Genomic DNA, 24,603 nt, shown 5'->3' on the forward strand with positions numbered 1-24,603 from the left:
GTTCAATACAGTTACAGAGTTTAATTAGCAGAAATAATGAAATATCAAACTAACATTACATGACTATGATAGTTTACCAGATTGGTTGTTTACTGGAATCCTGTCATTTTGGAGCAGCCATGTTCTGTCCCTTTTACCCAGACTAACTGCATTTGGGTTATCTGCAGAAAAAACTCAATTGCCTTCTGCTATAATTCATATTTAGTCACAGATTTTTAAGCCCCATAATTCCTTTACCACTTTGCATAACAGGTAAATTTTCTTGTAACTACAAAATATTTGGTCTCTATTTAACAAATATATCAGCTCCCAAAATTCATAGAAAAATGAAAATAATAACAATAAAAATAAAATGTGTTTCCATACAACATTTCATGACTACTTTGCTGTCCTGTCTTTGAATGAACATAGACTGCAGCATATCAGAAATCATTGCCAAGATTATCTCTATATTTTTCTTTTTGTTATAATGCTGTACAGTCAGTATATTATATTTTTCCTGCCATTTGTTTATTTTGCCTATAGGTATTTATGGAACCATTTATATAACAAATTGCTGCGAAAAGATTGCTTTCATTATCATTTATCAGTAGGCTAAATAGATCGTGCTGAAGCACTGTGGCCTGTACAATGCACTACAGTTTATCAGTGAATAAATTCCATTCTTAAATGAGTAACTGATTTATTTGCACTAGCAACATACAGGTTTTTCTTCACAATTCCCCATTTTTGTTAGGAGGCTGCAAGTTGCCCACAATATTGGGCAAACACAGAATGTATATGCTGATGCAGATTACTTTTATGGCTTGATAATATTCTTTGATTTATCACTCTTTTAAGCTTTGGTGTTTTATTTTTCTCTTAGGGATATGATGATGGATATGGGGGTGAATACGATGATCCAAGCTATGAGGCATATGATAACAGTTATGCCACCCAAACACAAAGGTAAGCATTTGTACTTTTTCATTAAATTTTCCAAGAAAAACATTCCTTTTCTCTTGAATTTTTATGTAAATATGCTGTTTTGGTTTTCTACATTAAATTCTACAAAATCTCACAGTACTTTAAATAGCCGTTAAAAAGTAATAATGGTGGTTAGAGTTAATATACAGAATTATTCAGATGAAGTAAAAATGCAGACAACTAGACTTTTAAAAATGCTGCAGCTAAAGTGTAGTTGCTGGTCTTTTTTGTTGTTCTTGTTTTTGTCATTGTTTAAAAAAAAAAAAAAGATTATACCATTTCCTATCCAGTGTCATTCTGAACTTCTTGGTGCAGTTTATTTATTTATTTTTTTTTTGCTTTAATAACATAAAGTAATCAAGGCTATATTATATTTAATGCTTTTACAATGTTTTGGGCAAAATGATAAATTAACAAAAAAAAAAAATAACTGTCACTGGTGGGTATCAAGGTAAATTATGTAATGGAATGGTGTGCTTGAAATAAGGCTGAAACTATTAGCTTCAGTCAGTTGCTTTCTGAGCAACTCTCAGAATTGGTATAGGTAACCAAGTTTGGAAATCTTATTTCATGTCCTTACTGTGTAATGGGAGGATTATATTCACAGCTACTCCTATAATTTCTGTCACTAAAAAGAGACAAAAAAAAATGATCCCTTTTGATGTACACACACATCACATGCACTCATATATTACCTCAACATGTTTATTAAATATGGAATGATATCTTTTCCACAGTTAAGCTGAAGGACAAAAGAGTGCTTCAACCAATTACTTAGAAAATGTGCTGATTGGTTCCTAAGAGTGTTTGTCAAATTGTGGAAAGACAAACGAAGTTCTAACAAGAAGAGACAGATTTTAATTGAGTTAGAGTGCTTCTCACTGGATGAGAAAAATGATGGTTATGTACAGAGTTCTGTACTCTAAAAACCAGGAGACATTAAACTTGCTTTTTGTTTAACCATGTTTTTTGTTGAATGTTTTGCTGATGTCAATGCCTGTTAGAATAATGTTGAGCCATAAAACTGCTGTAGTGAGTGGCATTTGAGCCTATAGAAGAATAATTTAAGTAATTTTATAACCAGTGACAAATATTTTAAAGGATTTGTCACACGTAAATGTGAACCCCTTCAAATATACCTTAACAACACACTTTCAAGTAATTATACATTACTTGCTTCATCCATCATGTTATTATGTAGGTAGATATTTTTGTTGCCAGAGATTCTCCAATTTTTTCAGAAGAATTCAGCCCATCTTTTGATACAATAGTGAACTACCACAGGTAACATTGTCTCTAGTTCAAAAAATGTTAGTTAGAAGTGTCTCTGCGATGACATTGCTTTTTTTTTTTTTAATCAACTGAATCAACCTGCATTTGTTTTGCAAGTTGATGTCTCAAGCAAATAAATGACTAATATATCAAGTTTATTAGTTTATGATAAAGCTAGAACATATAGTGATAATCTTACTCAAGACAGAAAACTTGTAGAGTCAAATATTTTTGTAAATTAAACAGCTATTAAGCAGTGAGATAAGTTCTCTACAATGTGTGGTACCTCCTAGATACCTATTCTATTTTCAATCTGTAACTAAAACATTTCCTTTTGTAATAGATATCAGGATACACAGTAGTACTCATCTGTGTTGAGTGGTACTGAATGCCACAAGTAATCTTTTGACTTCAGTGAGAGCACTTGCGGAATAACATGCTACTCAGATTTCAAAGATGTAAAGAACAAATGGACCATTACAGATGCAGTTTGGGTCTCTGTACCTTATTGGCTATTTATCTTCATGGAAATACCTCCTTACTGAGCTGAAATAGCACAACAGAACAGAATAGTTTGACCACATTATTTCGTTAGGTGTATATACCAAAAAGTTTTCTCACAATCAAAGATCTTGTTTTTAGTATAACTTAGGTATTGCTCCTGTAACCAATCAAGCACACAACTAACAAAGAAGATAATTTGTAACACTTCAGAGTACTTATTCATCTCATCCACTGTGTGATTTAAAGGGGGGAAAAATATTGTAAATAATCTGTGCTCAGAGAGGAAAAAAAAAATCATCACTGCCCTCTGCAGGGATTGAGTGAAATTCTGAAGCATGAGACAAGAGATAATTGAAGTCTGTGGCTTAATGCAGAGCTGCAAGCTTTCTTCTCATGTTAAGGGCAGAGTTTCCACTTGCTTTTTACAGCTCATTAAAGAATCGATATGGAAATTCTTAGAGTAGGTCCAATCTCTGGTCTGACTATCTGTCTCACCATGCTTATTGACAAAACCTTACTCTCATTGTCACTTCAAACTGTAGAATGTCTTGGGAGGAGAGGGGGGAAACTAAACAGAAGCTGAATTCAGTGTGCTTTAGAGCAGAGCATGTGATAAGTTGTGCCTTGTTCCCCTATGCACCCAATGCACAGAGTGAAAATACCATTTAGATAGCCTGCCACCACTACCTCTGTTAACAATACATTTGACTTCCAGACCTTATCTATTTCCCACTTCCTCACCAGAGGCTTCCTGCCCATATATATATTTTTTCTGAAGGCCCTTAGTCCTTCATTGCCCAAGAGGTATGATTTAGATATTTTATAAATTAGTCACTGCCAATAGCAGAGTAAATGAGCACGCTGTTAGCATACACCACCGTGCTGTTACACAGGATTATGACTTAGAAGGAGCAGAAAAAGTGACCAGCACCCAGATCACCCAGATATTAAGTGGAGAGAAACACTGTTTTTCTGTGTGCAGTTACCTGAAGACTTGTACCTTGTGAAGGCCAAGGACAGAGTTTCAGGCCCAGCAATACATTTTGTATAGATCCTTCTCTAATGACCTCTACTGCTGCCACCCTTCCAGACAGAGTTCTGTCCTCCATGACACCAGTCTGATTTTAGACTAATAACAGGGGGATAGGGTCACTTGTAGAAGAAACCATGACAGAACCTTGGGATCAGACTAGAACGAACCCTACAATAATCTTCAAGGCTGAATGAGCTAAGAGACATCTCAAGGGCACTGAAATGGATACAAAAGCAACTTGAAGAAGGACAACCTGATCATCACTATGGTAAGTGCCATTTGTATCTTATTGTGTCTGGGGAGAAGAGAATTATGGGTTTTGAGGAATAAAATTATTGCCGTAGTCTATACTGCATGAGGAATGTCTTGCTTTAACTAGCAGAAGCTGTATTTTTAAAGCCATCTTTTTTCTTCCTCATCTTCCTATCTCATAATGGCTACTCAGCAAACAGGATGGACCCTCAGCAGAAAAGATTTAAATGAACAACTGGCTGTTTTTCCCAAAAGTGTTTATAATCATTAATTACAGGATTCCATAAAAGATTACAGGTTTAGCAAGGATATTTAGAAACCTTGCTGGTTTTAGGAATGTGTTTTCATTGATGTGAAAATAGAGATTTTAAGGTAAATGGAATGAAAGTATTGTCTGAGACCAAAGAGAACAAGGAAAAGACGATTCCAGTGGGCAGAGGAACACATCAGATTTGACACACTTCCGACAGGCAATTCTGTACTACACTTTGAGTTTCCTGATGGAACATCATTTTCCTTTCCCTTCCATTCAGTGTGAAAATGGACCTCCACCTGCCCAGACATACCAAGGGATGTTCAACCTGTTAAGTTCATACGCTGCTCCCTTGACATTTGGAAATCAGGCAGAGAACGTTCAAACCCTTTTCTGCCAGCTATGTTTGGCTCCTGAACTTTTAGTCTGACTACTTTTGTAATCAGAAGTGAAATCTCTTCTGGGATATATATGATGACCATTCTTGTGTTGCAAATTCACGTGCATCAATGGTGAGGAACAGATGGCAGGTGAGGGTAATAATCAAGCTGATGTTCTCAAACAGCTGCATTTCATTTCAGCAAATAGTTAATATCCATATAAGTTTGCCCCTTCCATTGCACTTGATAGTTAAAATCTTGATGTATATTCTCGTTTTCCAACAGTATTTAGGTATGAAACAAAATTACTGCACAGATTTTTGTCTAGACTGGACCTTACCAGATAGATGGCTAGATTTTGATGCTCATCAGTTGTTATACCAGATGCTGCCCAAATTTCTCTGCTAAGTTAAAAGACATTCCTCTGCAGGCCTGTAAAGTTGTGCTGTTTGTCCACTTATTGATGCTTTTTAGCAGTTCAACCACACTGATGTCCTCAATGTGTTCTTCCTTCAAATCGTGTTGGAACATAATGTGGCAGTAGTCCTTCCTTTCCATTCTTACTGAAAAGTTTATTTAAAGACATAAATATGATTTTTACAAGCCAACAAGCAAGCTCATATAACAAAACTCTAAAATGGTAGAAGTATCAATTTCCATCTCAGCTGTAACACACGTGATGTGAGAGAATCCTGTCAATTTTCACAATATAACACACTTTTGATTTTCTTAGCAGGTACTTATAAGTCTGTTGAGGCACCACCATTGTCCGGGATTCATGGGCTGAGAACACTAGATCACCAGGCGAAGAGGATGAAATCTTTTGTGAGAGGATATAAAAGAACTGCCTGTTTCATTACAGTCTGATAGAGGATCAGAATGTACTGCATGCAAAACATGGCCAAACCCCTCAGCCAAGACCAAGAAAATGATTTTGCAGAAGTAGATCAGTTGCTGGTGAATCAGCTGAGAACCCTGATGCAGAAAGCAGAGCCACGTTCAGCTCTTACCACATCTGTAGTCATCTCCACTGACCTTTGTGTCTCTACTAGCACCATCAGTTTAATTTCAAAGGTACCATGTCTCACAGCAAAAAAGAGATATTAAGGAATTCTGTGAGTGACTGACCAATCAGGGAACATAATAGAAAGGGTATATTCTATTTAAACCACTTGTGCATAACCTAACCAACCACGTGTAGTGTAAACAATGGTGCCTATAAGGGAAACAAAAAAGAAGTCAAAGATTGTCCCATCAAGCTTAAAATTTGGGTTTGATATAATTTCCCTGTTCCACAGCATCTGGCATGAACATTCAAACATTGAGTCTTTTTCTTTTTGTTTTTTGTCTTTTTTTTTTTTTTTGTGACCAGGTAGCTGGTACATTGGCAAAGGCTTTCTGGGCTGCTTTCCTCTTTTTTTTGCTGTCAGTCTGAGCAGGTACTTATTAAAGAAAGAAGTCTGTGACCCCCATCCTAATCTCTAAATAGGCCTGCAAAAAAATCACAAAACCTGTAATGTACTAACAAGAATAAATAATTCAGTGATGAAAGATAGAGGAAAACAGTGCAAACCATTGCTGAGTTACAGATCCCACCCCATAGTTGCACAGGCCACCTCATGACATACCTTATCTATGTTGTATGCTGCACCATTACGTAGATGAAGATCACTCCTCTTGCCTGCCTGGACCTAGACCCACTAATGGTAACATCCCAGTTTTAGTACCTTGAACCTAGCAGTTTTTGGCAAAATATTTACTGTTAATCTTGCAAATTTGTTATGTAATACATAACAAATAGGCAACGGTCCTCTATACAGGTGTTCCATGCTGGCATACAGATCATTTTGGGACAGTGATTGGGTTTGCAGTGTGCATTTGACAAACTAAAACCAAAACGCTAAGCCAATAACCAAACATCTGTTTCTGATGTTGTTTAAGATCTAAATGGTAATACAGAATCTAATCTTAACGTAAAATGTCATTAATGTGTCTGAAATACATTCTAAGTTTCAGAGAATGTCAAGTTGACGGGCATAGTTTCATCTAGCTGAATCATAGTTTCATCTAAGCATCACAGTTTCGTCTAATTCAAAAAATATAGTTATCTGTGGTTGATCCCTATAACTGCGCTGTCGTATGCAAAGTCCCATTGGGTTTCTGTTTCTTAGTTTTAATAACAAAAATATAACAAGAAAAAAATATTTCAGGACATGTATACTGCCAAGTCCCTTTTCCTGCTATGGCAAATAGTTGCTATGACCATACCAATATAATAGCTCAATAACAATATATTCATAGCAATACCTATCAATTCAACCAGTAGTATTCTGATATTAGTAAGTCAATCTTCAAGGTCTTTTCCAGCCTGAATGACCCTCAGGCATCTGTCCTGGGACCAGTACAGTTTAATATCTTTATAAGTGACATAGTGGAATCAAGTGCACCCTCATCAAGTTTGCAAATCTTTGTTCAACCAGTTAATGACAGGACAAGGGTGAATGGCTTTAAAATAAAAGAGGGGAGATTTAGTTTAGATGTTGTGAGGAAATTCTTTACTCAGACAGTGGTGAGGCACTGTAACGGGTTGCCCAGAGAGGTTGTGGATGCCCCGTCTCTGGAGGTGTTCAAGACCAGGTTAGATGAGGCCCTGATCTAGTAGGTGGCATCCCTGCCTATGGTTAGAACTAGGTGATCCTTAAGGTCTCTTCCAACTCAAGTCATTCTATGGTTCTATGACTCTAAGGTTCCATGATTCTAGTCTCTGCAATTCTGATTCTCTTTCTTATATTGATATAGACTTATTGAAAATATCAAAAGCACATTCAGCCACTGAGGTTGAATATACCAGAAGTTAATGACTTTGAAAAGAAACTTTATTTTCTCATTTATTCTTGCTTCTATTATTAAATTCATGTGATCTACTGTACAGCTTATATTTATAGCTCCCTTTTCTTCAGTGTGGAATTCTAGTACAGGAGATTTAGGGATCACTTATTCGTTGATCTGATATGCAAGAATATAGCATGGACCACAGTTCATCCCATGTCAGTTATGTGATTTAAGGTACAATCACTTCAGTGCTGAGACATACTGCAAAATGATTTAGGAAGAAAAGCAAAGAACATTTTATCAAGCTAAATCTCCAGGAATTATTTACATCAACAGAGTGTATTTGCCGGAGCTCCAAATCATCCTGTTTACCTTTCTTTGACTGCCAGGTATCAAGACTTCATATGTACATCTAATTCCAGAGACGTCTTCTTCACAAGCACAGTGCTACGGATGAAATAGCACTTTCAGACTAGTACAATTCTAAAACCACCAGTACATAATTATGCTGGGGATACAAGTTATTTCATGTATCCTATCAAGGGACTGCTCTTCTATTCTAGCTCCTTTTGGACTCAGGAAAAAATGTTGGTTCTATGTTTCAGTAACAGAAATTTACTTTAGGGAAAAGAAAATAATAGTAAAACAGAGCTAAAGTGCTCAGGAATGTCCCCCAGCGCAGATTTAAAACCACATTTGACAAATTGCAGTAAATAATTATGTAAATAAATTTGTGTCTTCCTAGAGGCAGATGAAATGATCTAGGTGACATCCTGAGGTCTCTTTTACATCTATCTTCTGTTACCTTTTCCCCTTTTTGCTCACGCATAACTAGGTTTATTTCAAGATAACAACACAGGATAATCCAATTAGATTCAGGAAGCTGTTCTGTTGTGAGTATAAAGAAAGTAACCCAATTTTGAAACTCCAGCTTGCTTTGAGTGGTTTGTATGATTGATAGAAATCCTTTTATGAACAACTAAAGTGAGATATTTCAAGCTCTAAATACATAATGAATTCATTCATAGAATAGGACACTGGCTTTCACATATTTTGCATATCGTGTTAAATTGCAATAAGTCTGTTCCTTCAGGATGACCTCATAATAATGATATCAGATCTCAAATTTTTGCAGATAACATTTTCATCTAGATATATAAATGTACACAAACTGAAATCTATAATACGGTTCAATGCAGTACTGGATGAACTTTCTGTTTTAGACTGTTTCCTTAGTTATGTTGAGAAGGTGCCAAATTCATTAGGAAGAAATCCTAAATACAAAACTATCAAGAAAATGAACAGTTATTAATTTTATTTGATGCTACAAAGGAAAAGAATCATGGCCTATTCATGTGAAGTATAAACTATCTAAGGTGCTACTTTTACTTTCAAGTATTGAAGTGGACTTCTTACCACAGTACCAGAGTACATGAAACAGTGGTTAATGCAAATTGCAATGCAGAACCTGTTTTGTCAGCCTTCTCACTGTCATCTGTAGTCACAAGAAGAATAAATAATTCTGCCAAGATTCTGCAAGGGTGAACTGCTAAAAACCTTCTGCTTCAAATGTGAGGGACAGATAGCAGCAACGTTTAGATTTTTCACAGCTTTTACTGATGTAACTGCTGTATTGGAGCAGTTTACAGGCCACGTTTGTCCCTGTAAATGACGTTTAAAGTGTTAATTCATTAGCATCGTTGTAAAGTGTATCAGTCCAAGCAGGGGATCAGCACAATGGTACTGAAAATCTTATGCTTTTTTCAACTACCTTTGAGTCAAAAATCTTCAAAAGCTTCTTACCTACATGGTGGAAATGTTTCTTTTATTCTGTTTCAGGCTTTGGCTAAACAGATATTAAAACCTTACTAAAAGTAGAACCTTTTCTGATACATCTTTTGAAGGAAAACTTCATCTGGAAACTTTTGAAAAACTAATCAGAAGTTACTTGGAAAAAAAAAAAAAAAAAAAAAAACATTGCCAGTAGCAAATAGCAGTTGTATAGCAGGTACATTCTGATTCCTATTTACAGATTTAGTCCTCAGCACTGTAAAGTTTTCATGCTTAGATAATAGGGAAGCCTACATGTTTCCCACAACATATTCAAATGACATCAGTTTCCTTACCTACTGATAGACATTTTGCAGGGAGAAGGCCGGGGGATTGTAGTAACTTCCTATCTCTTTTCAGTGTCTCTAGTGTGTCTGTACCTACCCCTTATAGGTGCAGTGTAGTTCAACATTCCCTGTCTGTGGTTTCCAAATACCTACCCTCTCTCCAATTGAATCCCCAGTAATAATGCTGGGGAGGGATTTTCAAGCAAAAGGTGGAAGATATCTATGCTGAATACCAAAGCAATTGAATATGGAACAAATATTTCTGAACAGTCTTAAGACAGAGAAAATCACAATGATATTTACATATGTCCTTTCCTAATGTCTTTCTGAGGAGCTTTAGTAAACATCATTTGTCAGATTTATATGTTGTGATTGTATTCAGAAGGAAAATACAGAGAGAGGTCAATGATCTTCCTTGAGGATAGAATGAGTTCAAATAAATGCTTAAAGCAATGAACAGATACATTTATTCGATCAACCAGTCCCACTGTTTTGTTTTTTTTGTTTGTTTTTGTTATATCTACTAGCTTTGTAAAAAGCTCCTGCTTTTTACAGTGTTGGAGTGAAATGTTCATAGTTAAGTGAAACATTTTTGTCCTTAGTTTAGAAATGATAGTTAGACAGGACTGTGAATAATCATTAACTTATTTAGCAGATTCTCACATGAGTAAATCTTTTGGCAATATGATTGGAGGTTTTATCATTTTTCCTTCATAATCAAAATATTCATGTATAGCTAAATATATAGACACAAATATAATCCAAGCTGCTATAGGTACATCGGTTCTTTTTAAAATGCAATATCCTTTATTATTTTTCACTATTATACATTCTCTCACTTTTTAACCAGAATGCAATGTATTTATACTTTGTCATATTTCATTTTAGCTTTGCGCTTTTATCCACCTGTTCATAAATAAAGATTTCTCTGTATTTTATTTCCAACCCATTAAAATCAATCAAGCCAGGAAGCCTAGAATATGACACTTTATGTATCTTTACAGCAATCCACTTACGACATTCATCATCAGAAACTGTTTTCAAATGCCACTTCTCATTTACTTGATTCTATGAGCAAAATGAAAATTTAGCTGCTCTGAAATAAAGTTTTTTTTTCTCTAAAACTGGGTAGGATTCCTAAAATTCTGTATCACTCCCTTTGCAAATACTATGTCTGCAGATATTTTATATTCTATTCTGAAATAGTAATAATTTTGTGTGTATGAGAAAAATACAAAGGGATGGAGAATATTTGAATAGAAATCCCCATGTATAAATCCCCATGTATCTGTGGTTGTAGCCCATAAATGGAATTTTGGTTTCTATTTCAAACTTTGCAAAAACTTCAGAATCCAAAATTATCTTGCATTTTAGAAGGCTCTCTGCACATATCCTTTATAACTCTACTGGCTTAATTCTTTCTTTATTTTTTTTTTTTTTAATCAGAGTTGCGGTAACATGAACTCAAACAAGAAAACACCAGAAACAGATGAAATCTAGTTCAACTTCAGGCATATTGTAAGCTACAGAATAAGTCCAGAGAGTATTGTAAAGGAGACATTCTTCTTAGGTAAAAATATTAATGCTATCAAAATTGGGCTTTCAGAAAAGAAAAAAAAGAAAAAAAGAGAGAGAGAGAGACTTTACCCACTAAATTGTTCACCATATTATTCCATTACTCCTAAAGAACTATTTAGTAAAGGTCCATATTTATGATTTAAGGATGAATCAAAGGACTCCTCATCTTTCCTATAGATGTAATGCTTAATTAAACAGAGATGATCCAGTAAGTCTTAGATTCCTATGAAGATTATTTCTTTATTCACACATTTCCAATATGAAATATTATGAAATATTATTTTATGAAAAATGCATATATTGCAGTTCATGTAAGTGCAACTTTCTCTCACTTCTCTTCCAAGAAGGATGCTGCTTTGTGTAAACAACTATCCTTTCATTGTTAGCTATAAGTTAAATCCTGCTGACTTGACTGCTTCTGTTACATAAAAAGGAGCAGGATTACAAATGCAGTCATACATGAAACAACTAGAATAGTATAAGACAGGATCCTGTTAACATAGGACATAAGTATTTGATTAAACATTTATCAACGTTTAAAACTGAAAATTCTGCAAGATGCTCAACAGAAATGATATTGGAAAAGAGGGAGGTAATGGGAGATAGTATACAAAGACCACAAAGGACCCACCTGAGGAAGTGAAAAAAGAAGGAATAAAAGTTGTCTAAAAGGTGGAATCCCACCTTTAAGGGTTCTTATAAATAACCTAGTATGTTATCTTGCCTTGAGAATTGCTGTTTGAAGCTAATACAGACTGGGATATATATATAAAGAGAGCTATATTTTTTTTCCCTGTATTTGTCTAAAATATTGATGCTAACTGCACAGTGACAAAGGCCAGGAACATTTCTTCAAAGACTGCCAATCCTAAAACACATTGGTTCATTCTCACATTGTCAGGTGACAACTCAAAGAGGGAAGTCTCTCAAGAGTTATTCAAAGTATAGCATGGAAGCTTTTCATCTGTTTGCTTATGAATCTAACTATGGAACTTCACTGGCATGAGCTGAATCTCTAGTTTGGACCAATTCAAGTACTTCACAAAAGAATCCTGATTATTATCTAATGTGTGAGTTATAACTACAAGGCTGATCAAAATTTCCTAAATTGATTAACTCTTTCCTAAGCATTTCCTAATAAAAGGTTCATATGAGATTCTATTGTATAATCTCCCAGCTAAAGAGTGCAACCATTATGAAAGAGAAGCAGGATATAATAATATGCCTTTACATCAAAAAAAGATAAATAAATAAATAATCATCTACTAAAGATCTAGCTCAACAGTTTTTAATCAAAATCTGTTAGATTCTTAAGATCTTTCAGGATGGATTAGAGAACACACTTCACCATGTATCTATACGGAACCATGCATTTGCTGCGTTTAAAAGAGACCAACCCTTTCTTATACCTAACAACTCTGGCTGTCAGTGCAACCACTGCATGTCCACAACCACATTTTTTGCTCCACAGTTAGAGAACAAGTTAGAGAATTTAGATATTTATCAGTGAGTGAAAGCAAAGCACAAAAAGAAAAGAAAAAGACATGTGAGAGAACACAAAGAACTCAAGTTCTTCAATTCTTGCAATGTTCTGCTGCCTTACATTAGAGAAGCTGCAAGAGCAGCCAGGGAGCCAAATGGTAATGCTGCTGACCCTGTGTCTTTTGCCAGCGGCTTCCTTCAGGTACAGGAAGAGATCAGTCAAAGGCTAGTGCAGTTTATTCATTAATGTTGTGATTTTCTATATCTAAAACCATTGATTGCTGAGTGACAAACATCAATCCTCCCTCAGGTAGTTTGTTGACCCCAAGAGTTAGGGTTTTGTGACTTCAATCTTAACTCCTTTGTTTGCATTTCTCTGTTTATACCATCTTAAAGCACTATTCTTCAAAGCCTTTTGAGCTGTGTGATTTCCCACGAGTATTGACACAAGCTGCAATTTAATTTTGCTTAGTTTCTATCAATTTGAAAATATCCCACCTAATGAGAGATTAAAAGCCAGTTACTGTTTAAGTATACAGTCTCTGCACTTAAGGTATTCTCATATTATAGGAGCACCAGATAATTCTGGTTGGAAGGAATTTAGGAGGTCCTCATTGCTCAAATAAATAACATTTTTATTCTTTTCTTTGGAACCGATCTGTCTTTAACTGACTGAAAGGGTGTTTGATCCCTAGACTTTAAAATGGGTTCAAAAACACTAAGCAAGAGCTACAGTTAAGTTAAAATAAACATAAATATATGATGATTATAAAGGTTAATGGTATATACATTTTAAATATTCTAGTCCACAGGGTAGGAATAAGCACAGAATCATATATCCAAGTTCTGAAAATTTAATCTAGGTAGAGGAAAATTTTATCAGAGGTTTTGATGTTGAAAGACAATTGGGATATAAAAATAATTAAACTATTTGGAGGACTCAGAGTCCCACATATGTAATTTTTTCCACAAGTGGTACATATAGAAGGTAAGTCTAAGTTATGCAACATTGTCCCCTGTGTTTCAGAGTTGTGGTGTTAAAGTATACTGCAATACTTTGAAAACTTAGGAATAAAATTTAAGAAGTTGTTAATGAGTTAATCTTATCCACATTATAAAATGTATTGCCTCATGCTTTCAGGTGGGTACTTGAATTTTAGTAAATTATACTTCATCTTGCTTGAAAGTAATAAATGCTAATGATAGATAATGATGTCTTGTTTCCAATTAGCACTGCCAACAGTACCTGAGTTTTCTAGAATTCATGAACACTGCAGTTTTCAGGAACTGTCTGAAAACATTAAAATTATATAAACAAGTTTTTATTTATGCTGAATAAATATGTTGCGTTTTTTTTTCCTTCCATAGCTGGGCATAATGCAAATGAATTATGTTTATCTGTATTTTAATAATAAAGACCTTATGTATGTAGAACCATTTTCTATCACCCATTTTAATAAACATTCATTGTTCACTTTAATAAAACACATAGCAAAATGTTTATGAATAAATGCATATAATAGATTACAGTGAATATTCAGAAAGGTTTAAAATACAGCAGACTAATGAATGAGCAGTCTGGCTCACAAGACACGTCTTTAAATTGGGTATTTCATGCTAAGAAACAAATTGGCCCCAGTTATTGTTCAAAACACTACCTAAATATAAGTTACAAATGAATTTGAAATATTTTCATTCCAATCTGTGAAAAACACATTATTCAGGGAAAAAAAAAAAAAAAAAAAAAAAAAAAAAAAAAAAAAATTGGAGAACTTAGATATTGTGCTATGAATTATGTGTTTTCAGAAACAGGTTAAGGATTGTGTTTACAAACATCAAATTTGCAGCATACAACAAATCATTTCCTTTCTAAAGTTACAATACAGCTTGTTTCTTATTTTAATGGTGTGTGTATTGACTTTGAATTCTGTTTATAACGTATTTAATTTACAAATGTTTTCTGTGCAGGATTTTTATCTCTCATTTTTATTGTCTGTATGACTGTGTTTTTGTTTTTGTTTTTTTTTCTCAAATAAAATAAAAATACAACAACCATAACATAGCAAGGAATTTTTACCTGCTCTTGCAAGTGTTACATTTGGCTAGATGTAATACTGATGGCAATTGCTCAAGTGACCAGTGAAAGGGGGACTGCTGTTACTAACTTACTGACCTTTGGGCTGGGTCCAAAATGCACTCAGCTGAAAGCTGACCTTTGGATGCACTTTGTTTGTAAAATATATGAGGAAGAAATATTAGGATCTTATCCACTGACAGAAGATGAGAGGTCTATGATTTCTTTTCCTATAACCCCCCTCACTATTCCAACACCCTCCTTTACCAAGAAAAAGCTACAGTATGCCATAATGACGCTGGTTAAATTGTAGTACATGAGATTTTTCATGCCAGATCTGGGTGGTATGTCAACTGTCTGTTCTGAACATTTCAAACGTTTTCTTAGGTTTGAACCATGCACTCTGTAGATATGACTGGATTTATCTCTGACTTTGACTACCCAATTCACCCTGGGTAGTCCTGTAAATTAACTGGCTACTAGAATCATTGCAGAAATGCTACAGAATGTTTAGTGTGTGCAACAAATAAAAAGATGTATTCTTCCTGTCTGTTTCTAAAATGTCTTGCACAACTTCAAGAGAAGGGTGTATACATTTGGATAATTACTTTTCAAGCAAACTGGATGACTCTACTGTGTTTATGCTCAGATGCCATTGGGAAAAATCTTTAAATGTATTAACTTCATTTTCATTCATGTCACTCATAAATCCACTCTCTGTTTTAGTAAATGAATTTCATGTCTAAGATATTTATATCAATGCACTATCTGCTCACATGAATGAATGAATGACTGCTGGCTAAGTTAGTAATGCACAACAGTTATCATTGCATTGTTCAAAATCAAAACAAACAAAAAAACAATACACAATATTTATAGCTCAAAACTGACTATGAGAGTAGTACCAACCCAGTCAGGGAATGTTGTGTCCCAAATCAGAATAACTTGACTGTCAGTTATCAAACACATGCAATCAGTGCTCTCAAATGAGATACAGCACATGAATTATTCTCAGAAATTATTCCAGGAATAGCTATGAATAATTATTAAGTTCAAGACATTAAAAATCTGATTACAAGCAGTTGGTGAACAAAGAAGTCAACATTTGTTTAAGAAAATAATTGTTACAGATTGTTTGTTTATGTCTATTACATTTGTGAAATATTTTTACTTACATTCCACTGTCAACTAAGCTTCTCTTTCAAGTGTAAACTAATATTTTTGAAGCAATAATCCAATATGGAAAATTGCCTGAGCAATAATGCTATAAATATAGAAATATTGAGCAGGCTGCATGCTATTGTTTGTTTTTTTGTTTGTTTGTTTGTTTGTTTTTGAAAGAGTCCTTCTCACACAGTCTCCAGGGAAAAAGGAACAAAAGTGACAACAAAAGAGTTAACAACAGGGAAGTATTTTTTGTTTGTTTCCCTGCAGATAGAAGAAATACAATATCATATAATGCATGGAGATTGCAAGTTTTTTGGTCAGGTACTGACTCCTTTTAATGTCTGCCTGGTACCTGATAGCAGTAGTAGTCTGATCATGAATTTGGTTCCAGGTACCAAATATAGAATTCAAACTGTGAAAAGTGTGATTAATTCCACTCCCGTTTCAATATGTATTAGAGGTCAAATTTTCTGGGTGCCCACTTCAAGGTGATTGCTGATTATCAAGTTGCTACTATGATCTGTAATTCTTTGGTAACATGCTGATACAACAATACTTGATATTTTTTAATTAACTGAAAAAAATAAATCAAAATGTTCTTTTGAAACTGATTTTCCACTCCTTAAACCTTTAAATATGTGTTTTATTAGTACTGTGTAAAACTTTGCATGACTGTCAATAACTGCATAAGCAACAGGCCTGTGCAAGAGCAGTGGAAACATTCTTCTTCAAGAGAAAAGCTGAAAAACTTTCAGTGTTCTCAGCAAAAATAAGTGGTTTACAGGTTCCATACAGTACAATAAAGTCATCTTTGGAAAAAAAAAAAAATGCTGAGTTTGATACTGCATAAATGTTTGGAATTACAGGTAAATGGGTTTGCACCTCTTCTGGCAGCTTAACAATAGTGAGTAATAAAGTGGATAGACTGTTTTCATACTTTATTTTTGCAAATAGAATTTCTGACAGTGTTTGTCACATCTCCTAGCTTTATGTATTTAGGGACAATTTTACGTTTTGCTTAACAAATAAAGAATGTGATTTTCTTTATTATATCTATTATCATCATTAATACCTTCTTCTTTGCATTTTCATAATTTTCATTATTCCTGAAACTAACTGGACTATGCTATCATGTAAAAGTATTAAAACACATTTCATTTTCTGTGCTCTATTTTGAGTTGCTTACACATGACAATAATAACATGCTTATCTGAATCTTTTCCAGTGTGCCTGAATATTATGATTACGGCCATGGAACAAGTGAAGAGGCTTATGACAGCTACGGTAAGGTCTCTTCTGTCTTTAGCAAAATTAGGAAATCAAAAGAAAAATCTGTCATCGACAACTCAGAAATTACTTCCACGTACTTTTCTTTCTTTCTGTGCTTTCACAAAGGCGAAACTTAATGGATTTGTGTGGTCCATTTTGTGTGGTTTTAGGGTGAGGTTTGACTTACTAATGAAGGACCAGAAAATAGGGCAGATCCATTTTAATTAAGATTACAAAGCAAATTAATCAGTCATAGATCAGCTTTAACAGTAACATTGAAGTTTCTGCTCAGTGCCTGAATCACAGTGCTGTTTCAGTCTGCTTGATATTCCAATAATCCTCTACATCTACTACTGCCATAGTTTTCAACCAGCAACTTTTGCATTATTTTGAAATATAGACTTTCTCAAAGGGGAAGAAGAGGGTGCTGCACCCCTGTGTGGACCCCTCCTGCACCAAGTGGCAGAGGAGCATAGGAGTATCCTCAGGCTGAGTGAGGCAGTAAGGATAAAGAGAGCACTGAGTTCTTTGCATCTCTTCCCACTAAGCCTGTGTCTGAGATAGAATAATTCTTCTTCAAAAAAAACAGAAGGCATGAGACAAAAAAAAACAATATCACTCCAACGTGTCCATCTAATTTTCTAGATCCATTACTTGGTATTAATGATGTATTTCAATAACTAATTAGAATCTGTTCCATTTTTTCCACACATATTTTTATCAGTACATTTTACCATCAGGTGACACTGAATCAGATGACAATTTCACTGAAACAAGAAAGCAGTGCTGACTATTGTAAGCTTAGACACTGACCTTTGTGTATTCAACACAGCTATCATGCTTGATTTACTGGTACTAATAAAGTATTGTAAGTTTGCATGGTGACTTCCAAAGCATTATGAAAATGAGAGCTGCTGGAAATGACACTGCAAGCAGAAGTTACATTAAGGGGTTATATAAGGATTGTTGCTTGAAAAAATAATTTTATTCATGCAGCTGTGAAGCAAATTTCACTGTAATATAAAGTTGCAGTTTCCTTTGTATTTGTACAGCAATCACTAGACATTACTGGGACACTGTCAAAATGATTGCATTGTATAATCAGAAATAACTTAATTTTTTGTATAATCAGTATTCACAATACATTTGGATAACATAATGTGCAGTCAAGCACATTTCCAGTTCTAAACAAGTAATAATAACAACATATCCATATTTATGTTTGTGTTTCAGTCACCCTCTGCTTTTTTTCCTCTTTGTAAGTAGTTTTTAATACCTGCAATGAAAGACCTTTCCTCCCCTTTACAGATTCTACTTCCCTCCTTCCAGATGCATTGCTAAGGTTTTGGGCAATGCAGAAAAGCACAGTCTCAGCACAGTAAGAATTACCCACTGTTAAACTTTTAACTAGAATCCCCCACACCAATTCTATGTGTGCTTGGGCAAGCCCAAGTAATGTCACTCTTCCTCCAATCCCTCATTTGTAAAACTAGAATAATATTACTTGTTTTCCCGGCAGGGGTTTTGCAGGGACTAATTAACTAAGGCTTACAAAGTGTTCAAGGAGTTGGATCATGACTAAATTTATGCTCTGCATGAAGCTACTTTTTTATTATTATTATTGTTTTTCCATTAAGCAGCTGAAACAAACTGAAAATATCTGGGTTTATTTTGCTAGATGTCTCAAAATATATGGTTGATTACTGTTGACTTACATTTTTGCATAAAGTATGTTCTGAGCTCTCAGTTGAATACAACATTCTGGAGTATTTTGCCAATAACCTGGAGCAAACGTGACAATGGAATAATATTCCAAATTGCAATTTTTCTACTTAATGAAATCAGGGAGAGATATGTATATGAGAGTTTTTGCTCCCATTCCTTTACTTTAGCAGATTAGTAAAATTGCTGTTTATGTGCTCTGGAAATCCATGCATGAAATTTCTGCATCCCAAAGATACCACTGTTTTTCTGAGGAGGTAATCTGAACATACACAGCTATAGTTTTCTGAATGTTCTTTCAGATGTGTGTTCTCTCTGAACACACACTATTCTTTCTTTTTTTTTTTTTTTTTTTTTTTTTTCACTGCTTCCCAGCCAACCAATAAGCAGTCTGGTGCCTCCCATTCTCATCTTCATATAGCTTTAGCCCTAACTCTCCATTATGTCTCAGTTCTTTCATTCTGCTTCAGAATGTTTTGTAATTGATCATGAGATTTCTGAATCATACTGTATAAAAATAGCTTCCCAAAAATTCTGAATAAGACCGTATACATATATAATACAAATACTTTGAATTCGTTTTCTTGTTGATGTCTATTACACATTTCCTATAACATGCCCTTTTACCTTTATTCTGTTAGTATCTGTATTATATATAAAATAATAATAATAATAAAATAAAAAGACTAGGTTGGCATTTCTCTATTTTCTTTCACGCATCCTCTTGCTTCTAACTTATCTTTAGATAAGTATAACAGATATAGCATGCAAGCACATCCTATATCTTAAAAGCTATATTAATTATATCTGTCTGGCCTCACAGATGTTTCATCTGAATGCTTTTTCTCCCTTGAATTGCTCAGAGTACTCAAGGTATTATTTGCCAGACACAGTTTCTGTCTTGCTTCTACCAAAGGAGGGAAGCTCTAGTAGAGGACCTCTGCCAGTTCCTCCTGCAGATGGCTGAAGAGGCTCCTGCCTCTGCTCCCAAAGTTTAATACTGCCGTATTGAGAATGGAAGAAAGTAAGAGTGTGCCCACTGTCAGATGCTGTAGTTCACAACCCAGTGCTTTTTGGTTTTGCTGGACAACAGAGATTTATATTTTTATGTCAAGTCACAAACCACAGTATCTCAGAGACATAGGTACTTCTGCTGCTGCTACTAAAAGAACAAGAACCTTAGGAAAAGGGTGAAAGAAGAGGTGTTGTAATCTATAACACCCTAAACTGCCACAATTATGCTAGAACAACACCATCTGCCAAAGGCGTTAGGCAAGAACTGGGAAGGTTAATCTGTATCTTGTCTCCTGTACAAAGAAAGAAAAGTGAACTCCACTCAGTGTGTACTATCATCATATTTCAGTGTGTACTATCATCAACAAAATTAATCATAGAATCAAGGAATGTCTTGGGTTGGAAGGAACATTAATCATCTAGTTCCAACCTACCTGCCATGTGCAGGGATGCCAGCAATTTTTAGGAATGTTTATGAAACTGGAAAATTTGTCTTGGCCAAAATACTCAGGTTTAAAAAACTCTATGACTCCTAAGAATGAAATCATTCAAGCTCACAAATCCCAAGTGCTATCCCTTACAAATGGCTAATATCAGGAAAAACTAGAATGGGACAAATGCAAAGTGGTATTTCAGCTTGTACAATATCCCAATCTTTCCCACTTCTGGCAAACTGAGGGACTCCCTAGGCCAAACATGTGCCACATCACTGTGTATTATAGTCACTGCCCCATTTTCTTCTACTTATTAATTTAACTGTTTTTTTTCACTCTGCTGTAGTGAAAACTACAGATAACATCCACAGAAATTCATGGAGAAATGTTCTACGATGTAATTACTCATGCCTTAAAATCTACTTTCTTTTGTTGTTTTTTTTTTTTTTAAACTAACTTGTGATCATGCTTCTAATTTTTCACTGTATTGTAAAAATTATAATAATTATTATTATTCTCTAGTCACATTCATAATGTCTCTCATTTATTTACAATATTTTGTCATTCCTCAGTCAGAATTCATTTCTCACTGCTCACTCTGATGCATATAAAAGGGGGGAAGAAACACCCCAAACATTTTCATCTTTTCACTGTTTGTTTTAACACAAATTAGAGGTACTCTAAAAAAATAAGTCAAACATTACCATTAATCAATCATTTTTGCTTTGAACTTAAAAAATATTCTTTTGACCAAAAATGAAACAGTGGTAGATGTTTTTGCATTTAATTGAGAAACCTGAGGAACTCTTCATTTCATCAATCTTATAAAATTTCAAGCTAAATAAATACCCTGCTCCATTCATCAATCTCAGGGAAAGAAGAAAAAATAAACCTTTTACATTCAGATTCATTTATTGATAAATGACAAAAATGTTTTGGATTCAGGAAAAAAAAAATATTGGGAGAAAGCATATTTGGCTCATTTTTTTATTTACTGTATGTAAGTTATTCAGGATTTTGAGAAAGCATATTTGGCTCATTTTTTATTTACTGTAAGTTGTTCAGGATTTTTTCTGTTTTTAAATGTGTTCATTTTCCTCCAATTACAACATTTTGTAGTGCATATTATACTCCATTTTAGCATTAAGTGCTCACTTGTAAACAACTAGTATTTGGTTTTAGGATAATTCCATCTTGTATAAAAATTAGAAAGCATAACTCTTTGATATAATTCCTTTTAATGTAAAACATCATTTAAGTCGTAAAATGCTGCCACAATGATTTAATTGACTATTTTACAAATAATTCTCTGCCAGTCATTCAATACAAGAGCTTAATATCTGTGATGACAATTAGTTTACTAAGTAATACTCTACACAAGCAACACTTTATAAAAATTCTTTACAGGACTTTATAGGGCTAAAGCTAAAAATACACAAGAATGCTCCACTACTTTTTTGACTATCTTGTTTACTTCTTAAATTTGTCTTTTTCTGAGAAATGTATTAACCAGTAACTTTTTTCTTTTTTTTGGGGGGGGTGGGGGAGAGGGGTCAGGGAAGATAACAATAATAGTTTCTGCTGAACAAGTGAAAGCAAAAATGAATATATAGTTATAAAATTTAGGGAGAAATATATGGAGAGATGACACTTCAGGAATTCCAATAAACAAATAGGTTGATTGAAGAGATGTTACTTTATGAAACGTAAAGTCTAATAACTTATTATAAGACAAGTGTGCTCATTTCGTGGAGAAACTCAAGTAACTACCAACCTTGTGTGAAATATACCATTCATTATTTAATATATGACAAAAGCACATGAAGCCATGCTGCAGTGTATACAGAAAAAGTACTTTGTGAATTCTGAAGAAGCATGTAGCAACTGCGCTGCAGGTAAAGGTAAGAAGGTTTTTCAGCTGTCAAGTCCAAGTTCCTTATTTCTGATAGTAACATTGATATTGTAGATCATTGGTCCTAATAATCATTAAGCATATGGTGCTAAGGGTTTCCTACCTTTTAGTGTTTGAATTCACATTGCTTGTGCAGTTTACACTGATTACAGGCACGATCTCTACTAATACTAATTGATAAAGCTTTGGTAATGTGAACTGATTGTTCATTTATATAATCTGAACGTATATATGTTTGTTATCTTATAGAAGGTATCACTGGCAAGGTACTGGAAAAAAAAATGTTTCCAACTGGTAGAGCATCTTAGCATTGAGCAGGCATCTCAGAGATAAGTTTTAGAACAAGAACTTTTGCTTTCTTCTTTTGAACTTTTGCATTTCTCTCTGAAAAGCTTTAGCTTCAACAGGAAAAGACATAGCATCTCAAATTAGTCTGCTTAAGGCCAAGAGGCTGAGCTGAGCTCTGTGTAGCTGTAAGTTCATATACTCTTTTTTTTCTGTTAAGTCTTTGATACTGGACAATAGCTGAAATTATATAGCATGTGAGTCCTTGTGCCTTCCCAGTGGTCCAGATCAATGAACTTGCCAGATGTGCCATGGATCTCTCCCAGAAGTTGCCATTGTGCCATGAAACTTCAGGCCCACCTTTATTGTGGGGAATAAAAACACATCTAGTCTCTCCCTGATTATGAGGTAGATGAACATCTCTCTGAGAAGACCAGGAAACTCAGAAGTACTTCTGAGTCTTCCCATACAGATCTCCATTTTTCCTCCACCAGAAGCAGGAGTCATTGAAAATTTCTACTGAATATGGACACAATATATCTCATATAAATTGCCTCTCATTAATGTTCTATTTCACTCATTTCTATACTTACTATGATATCAGAGAGCCTGTGTGCCTCAGTTCCTACACTGTAGGACCAAATAAACTGTCAAAAACATTTCCTTAATTTCCTACAAATTTTTATCAAATCTTTTACTGGATAAATCACTTGAGCTATTATCTCACACAGTGTTCATTCCCCGAGAAGAGATTTATTATTTTCATAAGAGAGTGATTGTGAAAGTCTTCAAGAAAAGGAACACATTTTAAATTCACATCAGCTATGATGGCCGCTATGGGGACAATACTAAAGATACTGCCGTTTTATCAAATCACCATTTTAATTAAGTTGTAACTCTTTAGAAAGTTCCATATTTAAATCTGTCACATTCTTTTAACTGACTGTATATCCTAAAACTTTTGTACTTCAGTTGATATACTACTACATTGCAAATATACATATATATGCATGTAGCAGCAGAAAAGAATGCTCTTACTTTATAGCAACTTGTTGCTCTATTACTCCTTAATTATTAATCATTTTTATATGACAGAAAAAGTAAATCATGCAAAACTTTCTTATCATATGTAGTATTTCACACAGTAATTTCACTGACTTTCACCATGGGAACTGTAGGTTTGGAGAACCTAAGTGAAAAAGTCCTTATTTCCTATCCTTCAAGTCCTTATTTTCATTCATTATTTCTTTTTGCAGATGTTCACTGCAAAAGTGGCTGAAGCCCTATAAGAAATTGCCTTCTCCTATACTCATTATTGCTCCTCTTGTCAACATTACTTGTGCCACAGTAATCATCTCATCTGCTTCAGTGCAGTTGCATGGATGGTTTCTTGATGGTTTCTTTGATTCTCCACTTAGAAGAATTAGTTTAAGTCAGGGCAGTTCACAATACACAGTAAATTTGGAGTATCTATGTTGGCTAATTACCTAGCCCTCCTGAAGGGAAAGTAGCATCAAGCACAGAGTGTTTTTTTGAATGAGTTACAGCTAAGTCCACAAAATAGACTATTAAACCAGGAGGTTTTCCTAGCATTTCAAGTTTTTGAGCCATATATATTGCATATGCAAACTCGACTTTATGTAGGTTTAGTAAAAATAAGTGCTTTTTAGTATGGTATAAGAAAACTTAGTGGTTTTCAGACTGTTTCAAAAATAGTTTTTGTCCTCTGACAGAAGTACATATTAAATAAAAAGGTACCATTTGTGATTTGAAAGATAGCCACTCTAGTTATTCTTCTTTCAAAATTGTAAATACAAAGATATCAAGGGCGAAAATTTTGAGCATGTTGTGGGCTTTGCATATTAGCAAAAATAGACCAAAATAGCAAAACAAACAATGCAAATTCCATTCTTAAAACATAAGGCAAAGCCCGTTCTTTTTTTTTTTTTTTTTTTTTTTTTTTTTTTTTTTTTGTCTAAAATAATATATACTTGTCCAATTATGGTGCAAGTGGCACTATTTTCTGAGTGGATTTATGGGATGAAATGCTGTCTTTG

At 34.4% G+C, this 24,603-nt stretch overlaps 1 protein-coding gene across 5 annotated transcripts in view; it reads left to right on the forward strand.

Moving 5' to 3' along the window:
• KHDRBS2 (KH RNA binding domain containing, signal transduction associated 2) overlaps window positions 1-24,603 on the forward strand; it is a 386,008-nt gene that overhangs the window by 315,168 nt on the left and 46,237 nt on the right. For 3 of the 5 annotated variants that reach the window (XR_011095300.1, XM_068678282.1, XM_068678284.1), the window contains exons 7-8: window positions 866-948; window positions 17,136-17,194. Coding sequence is in view for 3 of the 5 variants with exons in the window: in XM_068678282.1 (XP_068534383.1) it covers window positions 866-948; window positions 17,136-17,194 (142 nt within the window). In the remaining 2 variants the exon portion in view is untranslated. Of the gene's footprint in view, window positions 1-865; window positions 949-2,581; window positions 3,195-3,881; window positions 4,048-5,407; window positions 16,815-17,135; window positions 17,195-24,603 lie in introns of those variants that run through there. The other 2 variants (XR_011095301.1, XM_068678285.1) reach the window with 2 other exon arrangements.

The sequence above is a fragment of the Anas acuta genome, chromosome 3 (genome assembly GCF_963932015.1).
Source record: "Anas acuta chromosome 3, bAnaAcu1.1, whole genome shotgun sequence".
In the NCBI taxonomy this organism is placed as follows: Eukaryota; Metazoa; Chordata; class Aves; order Anseriformes; family Anatidae; genus Anas; species Anas acuta.